The sequence below is a fragment of the Dasypus novemcinctus genome, chromosome 4 (genome assembly GCF_030445035.2).
Source record: "Dasypus novemcinctus isolate mDasNov1 chromosome 4, mDasNov1.1.hap2, whole genome shotgun sequence".
Lineage (NCBI taxonomy): Eukaryota > Metazoa > Chordata > Mammalia > Cingulata > Dasypodidae > Dasypus > Dasypus novemcinctus.
The window spans coordinates 2,226,184-2,240,751 of NC_080676.1; the positions used below are offsets into that span (position 1 = coordinate 2,226,184).

Consider the following 14,568-nt stretch of genomic DNA (forward strand, 5'->3'; position numbering starts at 1 on the left):
TTCTTCTTTAATCATAAAATGAGTTTCAGAACTCATTATTTTGAAAACAATTATTTTTTTCAAACATTATAGAAATAATTATGGTAGAAAGGAAAAATCACCCCAAACTCTCCCAACCCCCCAACATATATACCCATTTCCTCAACCTAGCTGTGTCTTTCCAAGATTTTTCTACTCACATCCGTATATACACACTAGCGCACGTATGCGTGCGTACATAGTATCGGTCAGGAATGCTTTCGGCTGCATGTAATAGAACCTGATTAATGGGGCTCTAAGCTAGTGCTACTGAAACTTTAATGGGCACCCAAAACACCTGGACATTTTTTAAAACGCAGCTTCTGCTACCGTAGGCCTGGGGTAGGTCCTCAGCGCCTTCATTTCTGACGAGCTCTCAGGTGTGTCTGTACTGCGGGTCCACAGACCACACTCTGAGCAGTAAGTCATAAATCGTATTGACTGAAGAGGCCCAGAGAGAGGGGGCGTTTCAGTTTCCTGGCTGCTAGGGCAGATACCACGCAGTGGGCTGGCTCAAGCAACAGGAAATCCTTGGCCCACAAGGTTGAGGCTGGGGGAAGTCCGAAATCGAGGGCCCATCAAGGTGAAGCGTTCTCCAGAAGCCCGCGGCATGCCGGGCTGGCTGCCGGCGCCCCTTGGCGAGCAGGTGGCCGTCGCGCCAGCCTCTCCCTTCTCTCCCGGGTTCCACCGAGTCTCAGTGAGTCCCCGAGGTCCCCGTGGCTTTCTCCGTCTCTGTGGCCTCCCCTGCAGTGCCTTCAGGGACAGGGTCAGGAGCCTTCCTGGTTCAGCTGGGCCGCACCTTGATTGAGGCACCCTCATCAGAAGGTCCTATTTACTAAGGTTCATAATGGATTAAATTCAAGAACATTTTCCAGGTGGTCTAAGCTGCTCAATGATTTCATTAAGGATCCAAGCTCTTTCTATCTTTCGGATATAACATCCCAGATAGGTTGGATTTTTGTATTCATCTTTGTCACCCCATGGTTGCCAAATGCCCCCCATGGCTCCAGACATCACATCTGCATTCATGATCAGAACAAGGGAGAGGAAAGAGATGGCAGGGAAAAAAAATGTTTTCCTGAGTAGCTCCCTTCTTGTATCAGTGAAGGAAAAACTTTTTGAGAAAGCTTCCAGTGACCTTTCCCTTATAGCTCATTGACCAGAACCTATTCACGTGACCACACCTACTTGCAAGGAAAACTATTTAGCTTTTCCAGCCTCTCTAGTAAAGGCATGGCAAAGAGTTGGGAATGGCAGCTGGGTTGGCCAACCACAGAGTTTCCCACAATTTTATATATATATATGTGTGTATGTATGTGTGTGTGTGTGTATAGGTTTTTTCTTTTTTATGGTATGGATTCAGGAGCATATACATCGGTCTTAGAGCTTTGCTTCCTTGCCAGTTCTTTCCAGAGAGCTACATTTTTTTTAAGGAGGCACCAGGGATTGAACCCAGGAGCTTGTACATGGGAAGCAGGTGCTCAACCAACTGAGCTACTCCACTCCCCCAATTTTATTTTTTATCCTAGCTCTATATCTTAATATTGTCCTCTTACGGCCCCTTCTATGGCCTACTGAATAAGGAACGAAGTCCCACTTCTACGGAGCAGCTTAGCCCTCATACAGTACAACTCCTCATGATTCACGAGAGAAGAGCAGGGCCGGGAGCAGGGAAAGGTTTGTCTGTGGCCACACAGGGAGGCGGAGGCAGAGCTGGGGCTGGAGCCCGGGCGTCCAGTTCTTTGCAGTGCACTGTGTAATATCTCTTTCTTGGGAAGGCAAAAAGTCACATGGGAGTGACCTAACCTCCCTCCTTTCAAATGGAAAATAGGTCATCCAGCTCCTTTCCAACTGACTTTTTATTGGACTGACTTCTGGTGATTATAAAAGCCAGATGTTTCCAACAAAGCTATTTTTTTTTTCCCCAATGCCTATGAGCATCTGAATAAATACGTATGTTCATTTTGTTAAAAACATAGAAGGTAGCACGTTAGGCTGAATTTACTCCAAGGACGTGAGTACTCCATTTAATTGGCACCTTCTGAGTTCTTTATCTTCATTTCTCCCCCAAACCTGCCAGGACTGCATCATCATCCCCTTTTTACAGACGAGGCCACAAAGTTGAAGCCATTTGTCCAAGATTGCAGCTAATACCCAAGGAGCAGGGATTTGAAATCCAAAACTGTCTTGTTCCAAAGCCAAGTTCTTTCCCAAGGAGCACCTGCCTTTCCTGTAATCCCTTGTGATATCCTAACTGATTTTCCTCCTGCCTGGCCTCTCTGACTCCTGTGTGTTTCTTTGCAGCTAATGGAGAAGCTTCCTCGTTTCAGGAAGAAAATGCTGCTGCTTCACCAAGTGGCCAGTGCAATTGCCTGAATAGCTTTCCCCGGAGCTTCAGCCCCTGCCAGATTCCCCAGTCGGCTCAGCTGGAGCTGAAAAGCTTCCTGGGGCTCACAGGCGTCCTTCTGCCTTAGTTTAAGTGGCCCGTAGCTAGAGCGACCGCCCTTGCCCCTCTTCAAATAAACGTTTTGCTTGTGGCTCTCGGACTACCTGCCTTGTTCAGCTCACCACTGGGCCAAGATGGAAAGCGCGTTCTCTTGCTGGCCTTTGCCAGTGGAGCCTTGTTTTCTAAGGCACCAGGGCCCCAGATTGACCCTGGGACCTCGTATATGGGAAGTCGGCACGCTCAGTCACTGAGCCACATCGGCTCCCCTACGTTGGTTTTTACATTTGTTTGCTTGTTTCTTTGTTTTTAGGAGGCATCAGGAACTGAACCTGGGACCTCCCATGTGGGGAGCAGGCACTTAACCTCTTGAGCCACATCTGCTCCCCTGGAGTCATTCCTAAAGGTTTCTGGAATGGTTCTTGAGTGTGGTGTTATCTGCCTCAGGGCCAAGTGTCCACACAAATGGCAAGAGTTGTGCTCATGGCAGGCAAGAGTGCCACCGTTGGAGAAAAATGAGACCCTTGCTTGAGCATGGGTTATGTGGTGCTTGATTGCACGTATCATACTTGCAGACCCCACAGGCTGTTCAGACATCTTCAGTGTACTCCACATGTGATTATGTGCATACACACCACCTGCACTTGCTCCTGGCAGAGCATCTTTCAATCAGTTGGAAGAGCCTTCAGTTTAAGCCTGTGGGGAATTAATTAGGTTGTGGTTGCTTACCCTGCTGTGCAGCCCCAGAATTTCCTCCCAAGGTCCTTTCCCCAGCCCACACAGGGCCTAGGCCAGCCAAATATAGTTCACGCATCTGCCACCTACCCATGCACGGCTCGGCTGCCTTCTGATTAAAACTGAAACCACCACCTGTGCTCTGCCACAGGCTCTCGGTGCCGGTGCCGACGGAACCACACACAGGCACACACGCACACACGCAGCCTTCATTTCTTAATTCTGCCCTCAAGCTCCTGTCAGTCCACCTGTCACAAGAATTACAGACCAAAATATCCCAGCTGAGTCTTTGTCCTCAGGAGCTGCTACTAATCCAGGCAGAGAGGTGCAAGAGGGGTATGATCGAGGACCTGCTTACCTGAGGCTCCAACAGCCCAAATCGACACAGACAAGAGAGACTCTGTTGACCCTTAAGAAGGAAAGAAACGGGGTCTCTCTCCTGACTGAAATTGCCCCAGCTGGCTTTCTTGTTGGTCTGCAGGGTCAAAGCAGCTGTGTTAATAAGTCACCCGGCAGGGCCACGTGACAGCTTGCACAGCGCCTGTGTCTAGTGCGGGTTGTTGTTTGAGGCATGGACTAGGCAAGATGCCACCTAACGCTGCATTTCATCAAGGGCACCCGTCTCCATCGCCACATACCATGGGGCTGCCCGTGATAGGGTGACCCGGGGCCAAGTGCTTCCTCAGAAGACAAAGCGTGCGAGGGGCATAGCTATGCTGGGTCCACCCCACACTGGGGTCGACTTCGTTTCTTTCTTCTTACCCTTACCTTTTTTTGCCCTCCAGCCAAGACCTAAATCCTATTGTAAACCCATCAAAAAGAGGTCCATCTGTGGCTGAATGGCCACGAGCTTCCCAGAAGCCGGAAGCCCGTTCAGCCCCTGGAGGTGGGGGAATGGATTTGCACCCCCTCCCGAGTGCCTGCAGACTGCAGGCTGTGCGGGGCTGCACACACGTGAGCTCCTCTGGGCTGCAATCTTAAAGAGCAGCTGCCGTAAATCATTAAGCTAATCATCCTTTGGCAGAGAGCGTGATGGCAGACGGGTACTTGCAGTTCCCAGCACTGTCTCTTGCTGTTTCTAATGAGGCTTCATTAACAGGTATGAAAAGGCACTGGTGGCCCCTGACTCCGCCAGGGCCTTGTTTAAATCAGGCTTTCTCTCACGGCATCCTGGTACAATTGCACGTTGGCAGGATTCTCTGACAGGTGGCAGGGGAGGCTGCAGCTTGTATTGGTGTCAAGGACAGAGCGCTCGTTCTGGAGCAGACAAGGGAAGGGCTTCCGACGGATTCGTGCTGGAGCACTGTCAAGCTCGGTTTCAGACCAGACAACCCCTCTGACTTTTGATCTAGCCGTGAAGCTCCTTGTGAACTTCCAATGAGACTGCTGAAAGAGCCACTGGCTTTTGGACCCAACATCTTTTACACCAAGGACCTTAATCTTACCTTCATGTTCATACATGACAGCTCTTTGCACCAACTGTTGCTTTTGGGGGCACTGGGAATACCGAAAAAGAGAAGACCCAGTTTCTGCCCCCCTGGGTTTACAATGGGCTTGTTTTGGGGGAGTCTAGACGTGCACATAAAAGAACAAAGTCATTGGCAGAGCAGGCGGAGAAGCACATTGCAGTTTGCCTGAGTCCTTCATCTAATTCATTTTGTCGTTGAAGGCGTAAAGGAGCCATCCATGACGGATCTCAGGTGGTTTTCAACAAAAAGAATCATCAAGCACCAAGGTGACCTCTGATAATCTCTAAATACCCCACGAGTATTCTTGAACGAACCCTTACAGTATCTTTTCTGCCACAGGTGTGAAGCAGGGTTTTCATTCCCATTTCACAGCCAGGCGAACTGAGACCACCTAGAAAGTCTAAACAACATTGACCCCAAAGAGGTCAGAAGGAGGGCAAGAATGAAGCACTTTGCTTCCAGCGATTCATCCAGAAAGGGCCCTGCATCACCCACAGGCAGGATAGACTCTCTCTATCCTCTGCAGTGTTGGGATCTTAAGCTCCAGGTTCCCTTCACAGCACTCCGTCCCCACCAGCTGGCTTAGCAATGTCTAGTGCTACTGCACATCCTGTTCTCACAGCCCATCTCCGTGCTTTCTCTCCACCCTCTCCTACCTGCATGGCTACTGTGGCTCCAGCCATCCTCAGGCACAAACTCACACAGAGACACGCAGACACAAAGCCCGCTTAGCAGCTGGGATGGGAGGTGGGCAGATGGTGTTGGCATGACTGGGCCCCACAATGACCCCGTTTTTTTCACTCAGTCATTTGTCCACTTTCACTGGACACTTTGTCCAGACTGATGACCTTTGACAACTCCCTGTTGTCTGTGCACTTTTTGACATCTTGACCTTCCCTCTCATTGCCTCATCTTGTCATCATCCACCAACGCCCTGAACCAACATGGCGACCACTCCTGGTAGCTCTGTTTAAGAGGAACTGCTGTTTCTTCTGTAAGACAACTGGACCCAATTCATGTAAGCTTATACAGTTCATTGCCTATCATGTGCCTGGGACAGTATCTGGAATATTCAAAGTATTTCTTGGATCTTCTCTTTGATTTGAAGAAATTTGACAGACATAAGTTAAGGGATGGAGGGAAGCAGATGTGGCTCAAGCAGGGGGCTCTCACCTACCACATGGGAGGTCCTGGGTTCGGTTCCCGGTGCCTCCTACAGAAGACGCAAGCTGACGTGACAAGCTGATGCAACATGATGAGGTAGTGAGCTGAAGCTATCAAGACACAGCGAGGAAACACAATGAGAGACACAACAAACAGGGAGCAGAGGTGGCTCAAGTGATTAGGCACCATCCTCCCACATGGGACGATGCCCTGGATTCAGTTCCCAGTGCCTCCTAAAAAAGCGAACACAAAACAATGAGGGGAGCAGAAATAAATTTTTAAAAATAAATGTTAAAAAAATAGTTAAGAAATTGAAAGAAGGATAAATTGGGGAAAGAGGGCAACAACAATTTTAAGAATACATATTCCCAATGATAGACTTGCTATAATCATACCTGTAATATTTATGTTCACTTGTCCTATTAAGTGTTCTATGCACACCATCAATATTAGATGCCATGGCAAATGCAAGAATACACAATTGAAGGACTCTCTCAAGTTTATACTCTGAAGATATAAGGGGGCTGAAGATATAAGGGGGGGGGGCTCAAAAGCTAACCGAGCTGCATCAATAGTAATTATCTTAAGTTTCTGGGAAGACAAGGCCCCTGAGAGTTGGAAGGCGATTGAAGAACTGGCCTGAGGAGGAGGCTGGAGGGATGTCACAGGGAATGATGTCAGAGGCTATGGCTGAGAACACCCTAAGGGGTGGGCCAAGCTGACGGAACCTGGATATTTGTGAAGGGAACTGGTGGGGCATGAAGTTGGAAAGGACGATTTGGCATCCGACCTTTTCCCTGAATCCGCCCAGGTCTGTACTGCCTAGCGGGAGTTGCTGACTTAATGTCTGTTGTCTAAGCCACTAAAACAGGCAGTATTTAAATCACCCAGATCGGTATGGCTGTTTTGAGAAATAGCAAAATAGGATCGGATGCCTCTTTGGGTCAAATTTAGCCCATACCTGGTATTACCAGATTTAACAAATAAACAGAGCAAAGGTCAAGTTCAATTTAAATTTCAGATAAGAGACAAATAGTTTTTTAGTATAAGTATATCCCTAATGTTGTATAGGACATACTTAAATAAAAAATTATCTAACCCTAGTCATAGCAGATAGGACTATTCCATAGTTCATATTCCCCACCGCTTTAGTCTTCTAGGCTGCCAAAACGCAATATGCCAGGTGGGCTGGCTTTTACAGCGGGGATTTATTAACTTACAGGTTTACAGTTCTGAGGCCCTACAAAAGTCCAGATAAAGGCATCACCAGGCAATGCTTCCTTTCCCAAAGGCTGGCTACCAGCAACCCTGGACCTCTCTGTCACAGCCAAGGCACCTGGCAGCAGCTGCTGCTCTGTCCTCTCCCGGTTTCATGCTTTCAGCTTCTGCCCCCAGTGGCATTCACCCTGCTTCTGTGGCTTTTCTCTTCCTCTTCATCTGAATTTTATTCTTTTATAAAGGCCGGGCCTTACTGAAGTAACCTAAATAAAAGGCCTTAACTGAAGTAACTTAATCAAAAGGCCCCACCTACAGTAGGTTTAGACCCACAGGAATTGATTAGCTTTTTTTTTTTTGTAAAGACTTATTTATTTCTCTCCCCTCCCCCCGCCCCAGTTGTCTGTTCTCTGTGTCTATTCGCTGCATGTTCTTTGTCCGCTTCTGTTGTTGTCAGCGGCACAGGAATCTGTGTTTCTTTTCGTTGCATCATCTTGCTGTGTCAGCTCTCTGTGTGTGCAGCGCCATTCCTGGGCAGGCTGCACTTGCTTTCACGCTGGGTGGCTCTCCTTACGGGGTGCACTCCTTGTGCGTGGGGCTCCCCTACGCGGGGGACACCCCTGCGTGGCACGGCACTCCTTGCGTGCATCAGCACTGCGCGTGGGCCAGCTCCACACGGATCAAGGAGGCCCGGGGTTTGAACCGCAGCCCTCCCATGTGGTAGACGGACGCCCTAACCACTGGGCCAAGTCCGCTTCCCTGATTAGCTTTAAGAGCATGATTTTCTGGGGTCCCTCCTGCTTCAAAGCATCACACCCACATATTATATGACCTCAAGGATCACATGAAGGTTTTGCCCAGCATTTCTAGCTGGGATATCCTGAAACACAGGACGGATGAATGGGTGATCCAGACTCTGTCCTTATCGAGTCTTCCTTGGAAACATTCCTCTGATTCATCAGCACAGCAGAGCTAATCATGTTGAAGAAATTAACCTGTTAGTTGAGGAATGAAATAAAGGAAATTATTTTCTCTGCTCAAGTGACCAATCTAGTCAGACTGTTATAAATGGGTCATTTTGAACAGGAACACTGCAGATCCCCACCTCACCTACGTCTGCTGTGCTGCAGGGGTGACAGAAAACCCAATCTTCCTTAATATGCTTGAAAGGAAATGTTCTGTTTTCTCTGTCACCTCCTAAACAAGGAAGGCAATTCAGACCAGAGGGAGACAAGCTTCACGTGTGATTCAGGGATCAGACACAGAAGCCATGCTGAATCCAGGAGAAGGGGCTCTCTGAGGAGAGAGTTGTAAGACGGGATATCACATGGACTGCGAAGTGGATGAGCAAAAAACTACCGGATTTTTCTTCGGACCAGTCATAAGTACTTTGTAATTTTTTCCCCTTCAGCTGAAGTTCTTATCGATGGACTGAACAATAAAAGTGCATAAGTGAAATTCACAGTTTTAAACCAAAAAGATTATCTGTCAGCCTGACTAGATGATTAAGACTTCAGTTGGAAAAAAAAAAAAAGACTTCAGTTGTCAATAACTCCATTTATGAAAATTAGTGGTGCTGTGTGTGCTTCAAGAAGAAAACAAATGAAGGTCTGGGGGGGGCAGGAAATTGATATTCTAGTGTTAGGTTCAGCGCCTCATCTGTTCAGCTACCAGTGCCCAAGAAGAGACAAAGGAAACGTGGGGTGAAAAAGTGCCCTGGGGAAGTGAAAGAGTGGTTTTACATGTTATTTTGGTAATTCAGTCTTAGCCATTCCCCTGCGCAATCATGCTGTAAAATGAAAAGTATCTCCAAGATGGAATCCTCCTCCTCAGTCAGGGGTTCTCTAGCCCTTGTTATGTATCAGCACCAAGGAGGGCACAAAACATGGACCTGCCTTTAAAATAGCCTAGATCAGCAATGTCCAGCAGAAAAAGAATGGAAGCCACACATGTAATTTTTAATTTTCTAATGGCCTCATTTTAAAAAAGATAAAAAGAAACAAATGAAATTAATTTTAATAATATATTTCACTTATCTCAATATGGCCAATCTTATTTTAATGTTTAATTAATTCCCCCCCCCCCGGCTTCTTTTTTTTTTTTGCTTGCTGTCTGTTCTCTGTGTCCATTTGCTGTGTGTTCTTCTGTGTCTGTATTTATTTATTTTATTTATTTCGCAACCCCCGCCTTTGCGGCTTGCTTGTTGTTGTCTGCTCTCTGTGTCCGTTCGCTGCGCACTCTTCTGTGTTTTTGCTTTGTCTCCCTTTTGTTGCATCACCTTGCTGAGTCAGCACTCTGCAGTGTTTGCGAGCTGGGCGGCACTCTGTGGCGCTGGCGGGCGAGCCTGCCTTCACGGGGAGGCCGGGACGTGAACCCAGGGCCTCCCATATGGTAGACGGGAGCCCAGTTGATTAGCCACCGCCACTTCCCCCTGTTTAATTAACTTTTGAAAATTATTAATGGTATTTTAAATTTTTTATGTCTGTATTGAGTCTTCACATCTGGTGGGCTTATAGCTCTCTCAATTTGGATACTAAATTTTCATCAGAAATGCATGATCCACATTTAGATTTCATAAAATGTATAGTTGAAAAGCACATTCACTAAGGATAAAATGATTTGTTTTCTGGGAAGCGGATGTGGCTCAAGCAATTGGGCTCTCATCCTCCATATGGGAGATCCAGGGCTCGATGCCCAGGGCCCCCTGGTGAAGGCAAGCTGGCCTGTGAGGTGAGCTGGCCCACGTGGAGAGCTGCCTTGCACAGGAGGGCTGCCCCGCACAGGAGTGCAGGCCCATGCGGAGAGCCAGTGCAGCAAGATGACGCAACAAAAAGAGACACAGAGGAGAGAGAATAAGAGACACAGCAGATCAGGGAGCTGAGGTGGCACAAGAGAATGATCGCCTCTCTCCCACTGCGGAAGGTCCCAGCATCAGTTCCCGGAGTCACCCAATGAGAATACAAGCAGACACAGAAGAACACACAACGAATGGACACAGAGAGCAGAAAATGGAGGGAGGTGGGAGAAATAAATAAGTAAATCTTTTTTTAAAAAAATAATTTGTTTTCTTTTGATATTGACAAAACTGGTTCTTTTTTTTTTTTTTCAGAAGAATTCATTTGATATTGAAGCAAAAGCATTTGGTTTCAAAACTACACCTGTCCAAGTTAAGTAAATCCACTAACTATTTTCTCAACTCAGTACTGGTAACATTGTTAGGCTTCAAAGCAGGGCCCTTATGGATAACCAGAGATGGCATGAAGAAAACTTCAACACGAGAGTTAGGCAAACTCACATTTACTTCGTCTGCAGAGGTAAGGAGCCAAGGCCAGTCCAAAGTGATGCAGACCCGACTCCCTGTGCTGCAGTTTCACTCTTGTTTAAATACCCAAGTTACTACTTAGCATTTGCTTTGATTATGCATTAGTTTTTATGCATATGGATGAACACACATAGCTGGGTATATAATTGTATGATTAGTGTGTTCAGGAAATCATGCTTGTACATGCATTGCATGATCAAGACAGGGGCGGATAACTCCCCCTGGGTAGGAATTTTACTATGTTAATTAAGCAAGCTGAAGGGAGGACAGCAAGGGGCTGCTTCTGCGCAGGTCCAGCCAACTGGTTGAAGCTGGTTTTCATACTTCATTGCTTCAACAGGATATTCTTGACCACCAAAAGGAAAATTTAACCCAAAAAAAAGGTTACATTTCTGTATGTAATCTTCTGATTTACATACAATTCTTTTCTTTATATACTAACAACAACAAAAAAACCAAGTTCTTTCGAGCATGCAGTCATCCTCCATCCACCAACATCATATCCAAGGGGAAATGGCATAAATTGAGAAAAACACTAAACTTATCAGTATCCTTTTTTTTCCAAAAATTTTTATATTTTGCAGTAAAAATATTTAACATTGCTTTAGACTTTAAATTAATTAAAACTGAATGAAATTTAAAATTCAATTCTCAGTCATACTAGTCATATTTTGCATGCTCAGTAGCCACATTGGACACCATATTGGAAAGCACAGATAAAAGTTGAGTAGCGGTAGAAAGGATGTACAACGGGCTTGGCTAGCTTGTGTAAACAATTGAGGCCTTAGTTACATTCTTTGTGAGAAATCCTGCTTTCCCACCAATTTACCTCTACAGATATGTCTCACTTGTCGGCGAGGGGGTATCCCAACTATAAACAGAGTGATTGCCATTCCAGCCTTTCTACAGGCCTCCTACTTGACTTCGGTAACCCCGCTCCTCCACAGCACTACTTCTCGTAACCAGCTCCTTTGCCTCCAGTGATATGGGTCTTTTGTTTTATGCCGCACCCCTCTTCTTACCCTCCTAACTACGCAAGCCCTGGGGCGGGGCAGGTGGTAAGATGGATCTAAACAGGGTTGCATGCCCTCACACCAAGACCCTGGTTGCTCAGCCAGACCACTCCGCCAGATTTCTTCCCTCCCTCATGGTGATTTTCTCTGCAAGGTCTCAGGGCCTCTTCCTGAATCTAGACTTCACCAGGACCCATTTCCTCAGATAAGCAGGAGCCCCACCTCTGGGCTGAATTCATGTTCCTTCCTCAGCCCCATGCAAATCAGGGCAAGTAACTGGGCATTTGTTTCAATGCACCACCACTCCCGAACTGTCGGTAGTGGCTAGGGGGTTAATCTGCTCAGACTACAAGAGGGACATTGGGGGGCAGTGTTGTCCATCTCCACAGGCCAGCCCTGTGGTTTAGCCTATTATATACCATTATACCATATAGCCCATTATATACCATGTTCATGGAATCTAAAGCATCACCGATTATATGATGGACCAATATTGATGTGCCACTAAGAAATATATCTAGATGGAAGTCTATTAGGAGACCCAGATAAAGCTGAGACACTAAAAGCAGACCCCTCAGGAAAAGGGTAAATGAGAAACATACGTACAGAGAGAGCAAGAAAGGAGCATGCAGAGTGGGACAGCAAGAGAAGCTGCATGTTTCAATGTTGGCACTGAGTGCAGGGAAGGAAAATACCTTCCCTGAGAATCTGAGCCCCAAGTTGGTTCTCACACAGGTTTGTGGTACTGCTAGTGTGGTTCAAAAAACTTCATGCAGTGCTCACTTCAGCAGCACATATACTAAAACTGGAATGATACAGAGAAGATTAGCATGGCCCCTGCTCAAGGATAACATTCAAATTCATGAAGCATTCTGCATTTTTAAACACATAGAGTTAAAACCTAGAGTATAGGTTATTAGGAGATATGAGGAGGGCTGTGAAGGAATACTGATTCTTAATGTAGGTAGAAGTTTTAATTAATTGGACCATAAATGTGTGGAAATGGATAGAGTTGATGGTAACACATTATAGTGAGTAGCAGGTGGTTTATAAAAAGGAATTTGGCTGCAAAGGGTAGTTTAGGGATGTAAATGTCAATTGAAAAAAGCTAGAGAACAATCTAGGGACTGAATAACACGGTGAACTCAGAGGTGGAGGAGAACTGTGTTAACAGTACAAATGCGTGAAGCAGATGTGGCTCAAGTGATTGGGCTCCCCTCTACCACATGGGAGGTCCTGGTTTCGGTTCCTGGGGCCTCCTTGTGAAAGCGAGCTGGCCCGCATGGCAAGCTGGCCCGCATGCACACCTGGCCCATGTGGTGAACTGGTACAAAAAGATGATGCAACAAAAAAGAGATGCAGAGGAGAGACAATGAGAGAGACAACATACCAGGATGCTGAGGTGTTTCGAGTGACTGAGTGCCTCTCTCTCGTGTTGGAAGGTCCCAGGATTGGTTCCCGGTGCCTCCTGAAGAGAAGACAAGCAGACACAGAAGAACACACAGCAAATGCATACAGAGATCAGACAGCAAGCACAAGTGTGTGGGGGGGGATAAATAAATAAAAATATATCTTTAAAAAATAGTCTATTAAAAATAGTGCAAATGCAAGAATGTCCTTCTGTGAACTAGAGCAGATGTACATCACTATTGCAGGGAGGTGGGAATGTGGAGTAGCAAGGGAAAAACACAACTAATGTATTATATGGACTAGAGTTAACAGCAATACTGTAATATTCTTGCATCAGTGCCAAAGATGTACTGTGTTAATAATAGGGGGTATAGAAAAATATGCCAAATGTACTCTCTGGACCATAGTTAGTGATAATAGTCTGATGACAGTATCTCATAATCTGTAACAAATGTCCCACAAGGTATGGTGTGTTGGTGAAGGATTGATGTATGGGAATTCCACATGTGCATGATTGTTTTGTAAGTTCACAACTTTTGTAATAAAAAAAATATTAAATAAGAATAAAAGACAAATAATAGGGGCTTAATATATGTTTGTTAAATAAATGACCTTAGCACTATGGGGAAAAAAAAACTTCATGCAGAGAATTTAATTTAAAGTGGTCTCATATTATTGAGTCCCCTGGCAAGGGTAGAGCCTGAAGTTTATTTAACTGGGGGACTTCTTTAAGGAAGGAAAGGAATACAATATATCTTATACTTATAAATTTTATAAAAACATAATCACATGCAGTCATGATGAGAAGTCCTCCCGGGCTGTAGAAGAGCCAGTGCAGGTGAGGGCCCTGGAAGCTTTAGCTTCCTTGGCTTCTGGAAAGTAGTAATATAAGTTTTGACTCTGTTTTGACTGAAACTATAGGAATAACAAAAATAAAACACTAATTACAACGATGATAGCCACTCCTTATCTAGCTCCTACCCCATGCCAGCCTCCTTACATATTTTTTTCTGTTTCTCGTAAGAGATTAAGGCCATCACCAAAAATTTGACAGATGGAGGGTGGTGATTCCTACCATGCCCACAATAAATGGTGTTTGGTCAGTGCGACAGGCAGATGGGTCATGGAGAAAACTGGAGAGTCTCACAGTGTGTTCCGGTGGTGAAGCAAATCACAGAAGAATGGCAGCTGTGTATATTTACGGGACTAAATCCACACAGCCTCCTGTGTATTCATCCCCCAAAGGGGTGCTGGCGCAGAACACCAGAAACCTGTTGGCTTTTATAAAGGGTGTTTATTTGGGGTAGAAGCTTATGGTTACCAGGCCATAGAGCGTAAGTTACTTCCCTCACCAGAGTCTGTTGCCACGTGCTGGAACAAGATGGCTGCCGACGCCTGCCAGGGCTCAGGCTTCCTCATCCTGTTAAGGCTCCGTGGTCCCAGCTTCTGCCAGTATTAGCTGTAGGCTGGGATAAGCCTTGACTCTCTCTGGGCTCAGCTGCTCTGCTCTCTCAACAAGGCCAGCTGTAAACTATCAGGCAAACGGCTCATCTCTTTTTCCAGGAGACTTCTAATGAAAGCCTTCTCTCTTTCCTCATGTATCTGCTTCTCTGTGTATTTACTTCCTGGGGCTCCAATATCAAAATTCCAACTAACTCCTCTGCCTTGTTGTTTTCTCTGTGCGTTCCCACCCACCAAGGGGGCAGGGACTCGATGTCCTACTGGCCCAATCAAAGCCTTAATCATACTATAATCAAGTGGGCAGTGGACTTGGCCCAG

At 46.1% G+C, this 14,568-nt stretch overlaps 1 protein-coding gene and 1 non-coding gene across 7 annotated transcripts in view; both read left to right on the forward strand.

Annotated features, from left to right (window-relative positions):
- LOC101441506 (transmembrane protein 108) overlaps positions 1 to 13,380 on the forward strand; it is a 438,561-nt gene extending 425,181 nt beyond the window's left edge. For all 6 annotated transcript variants that reach the window (XM_071214504.1, XM_071214503.1, XM_071214508.1 and 3 more), the window contains one exon: positions 2,323 to 13,380. In XM_071214504.1, the coding sequence (XP_071070605.1) occupies positions 2,323 to 2,326 (4 nt within the window). In that variant the 3' untranslated portion in view covers positions 2,327 to 13,380. The remainder of the gene's footprint in view (positions 1 to 2,322) is intronic.
- Positions 12,155 to 12,261, forward strand: LOC111762086 (U6 spliceosomal RNA). Its single transcript, XR_002795297.1, has one exon. It is a non-coding gene; the product is annotated as a U6 spliceosomal RNA (small nuclear RNA).
- Positions 13,381 to 14,568: the final 1,188 nt, after the last annotated feature.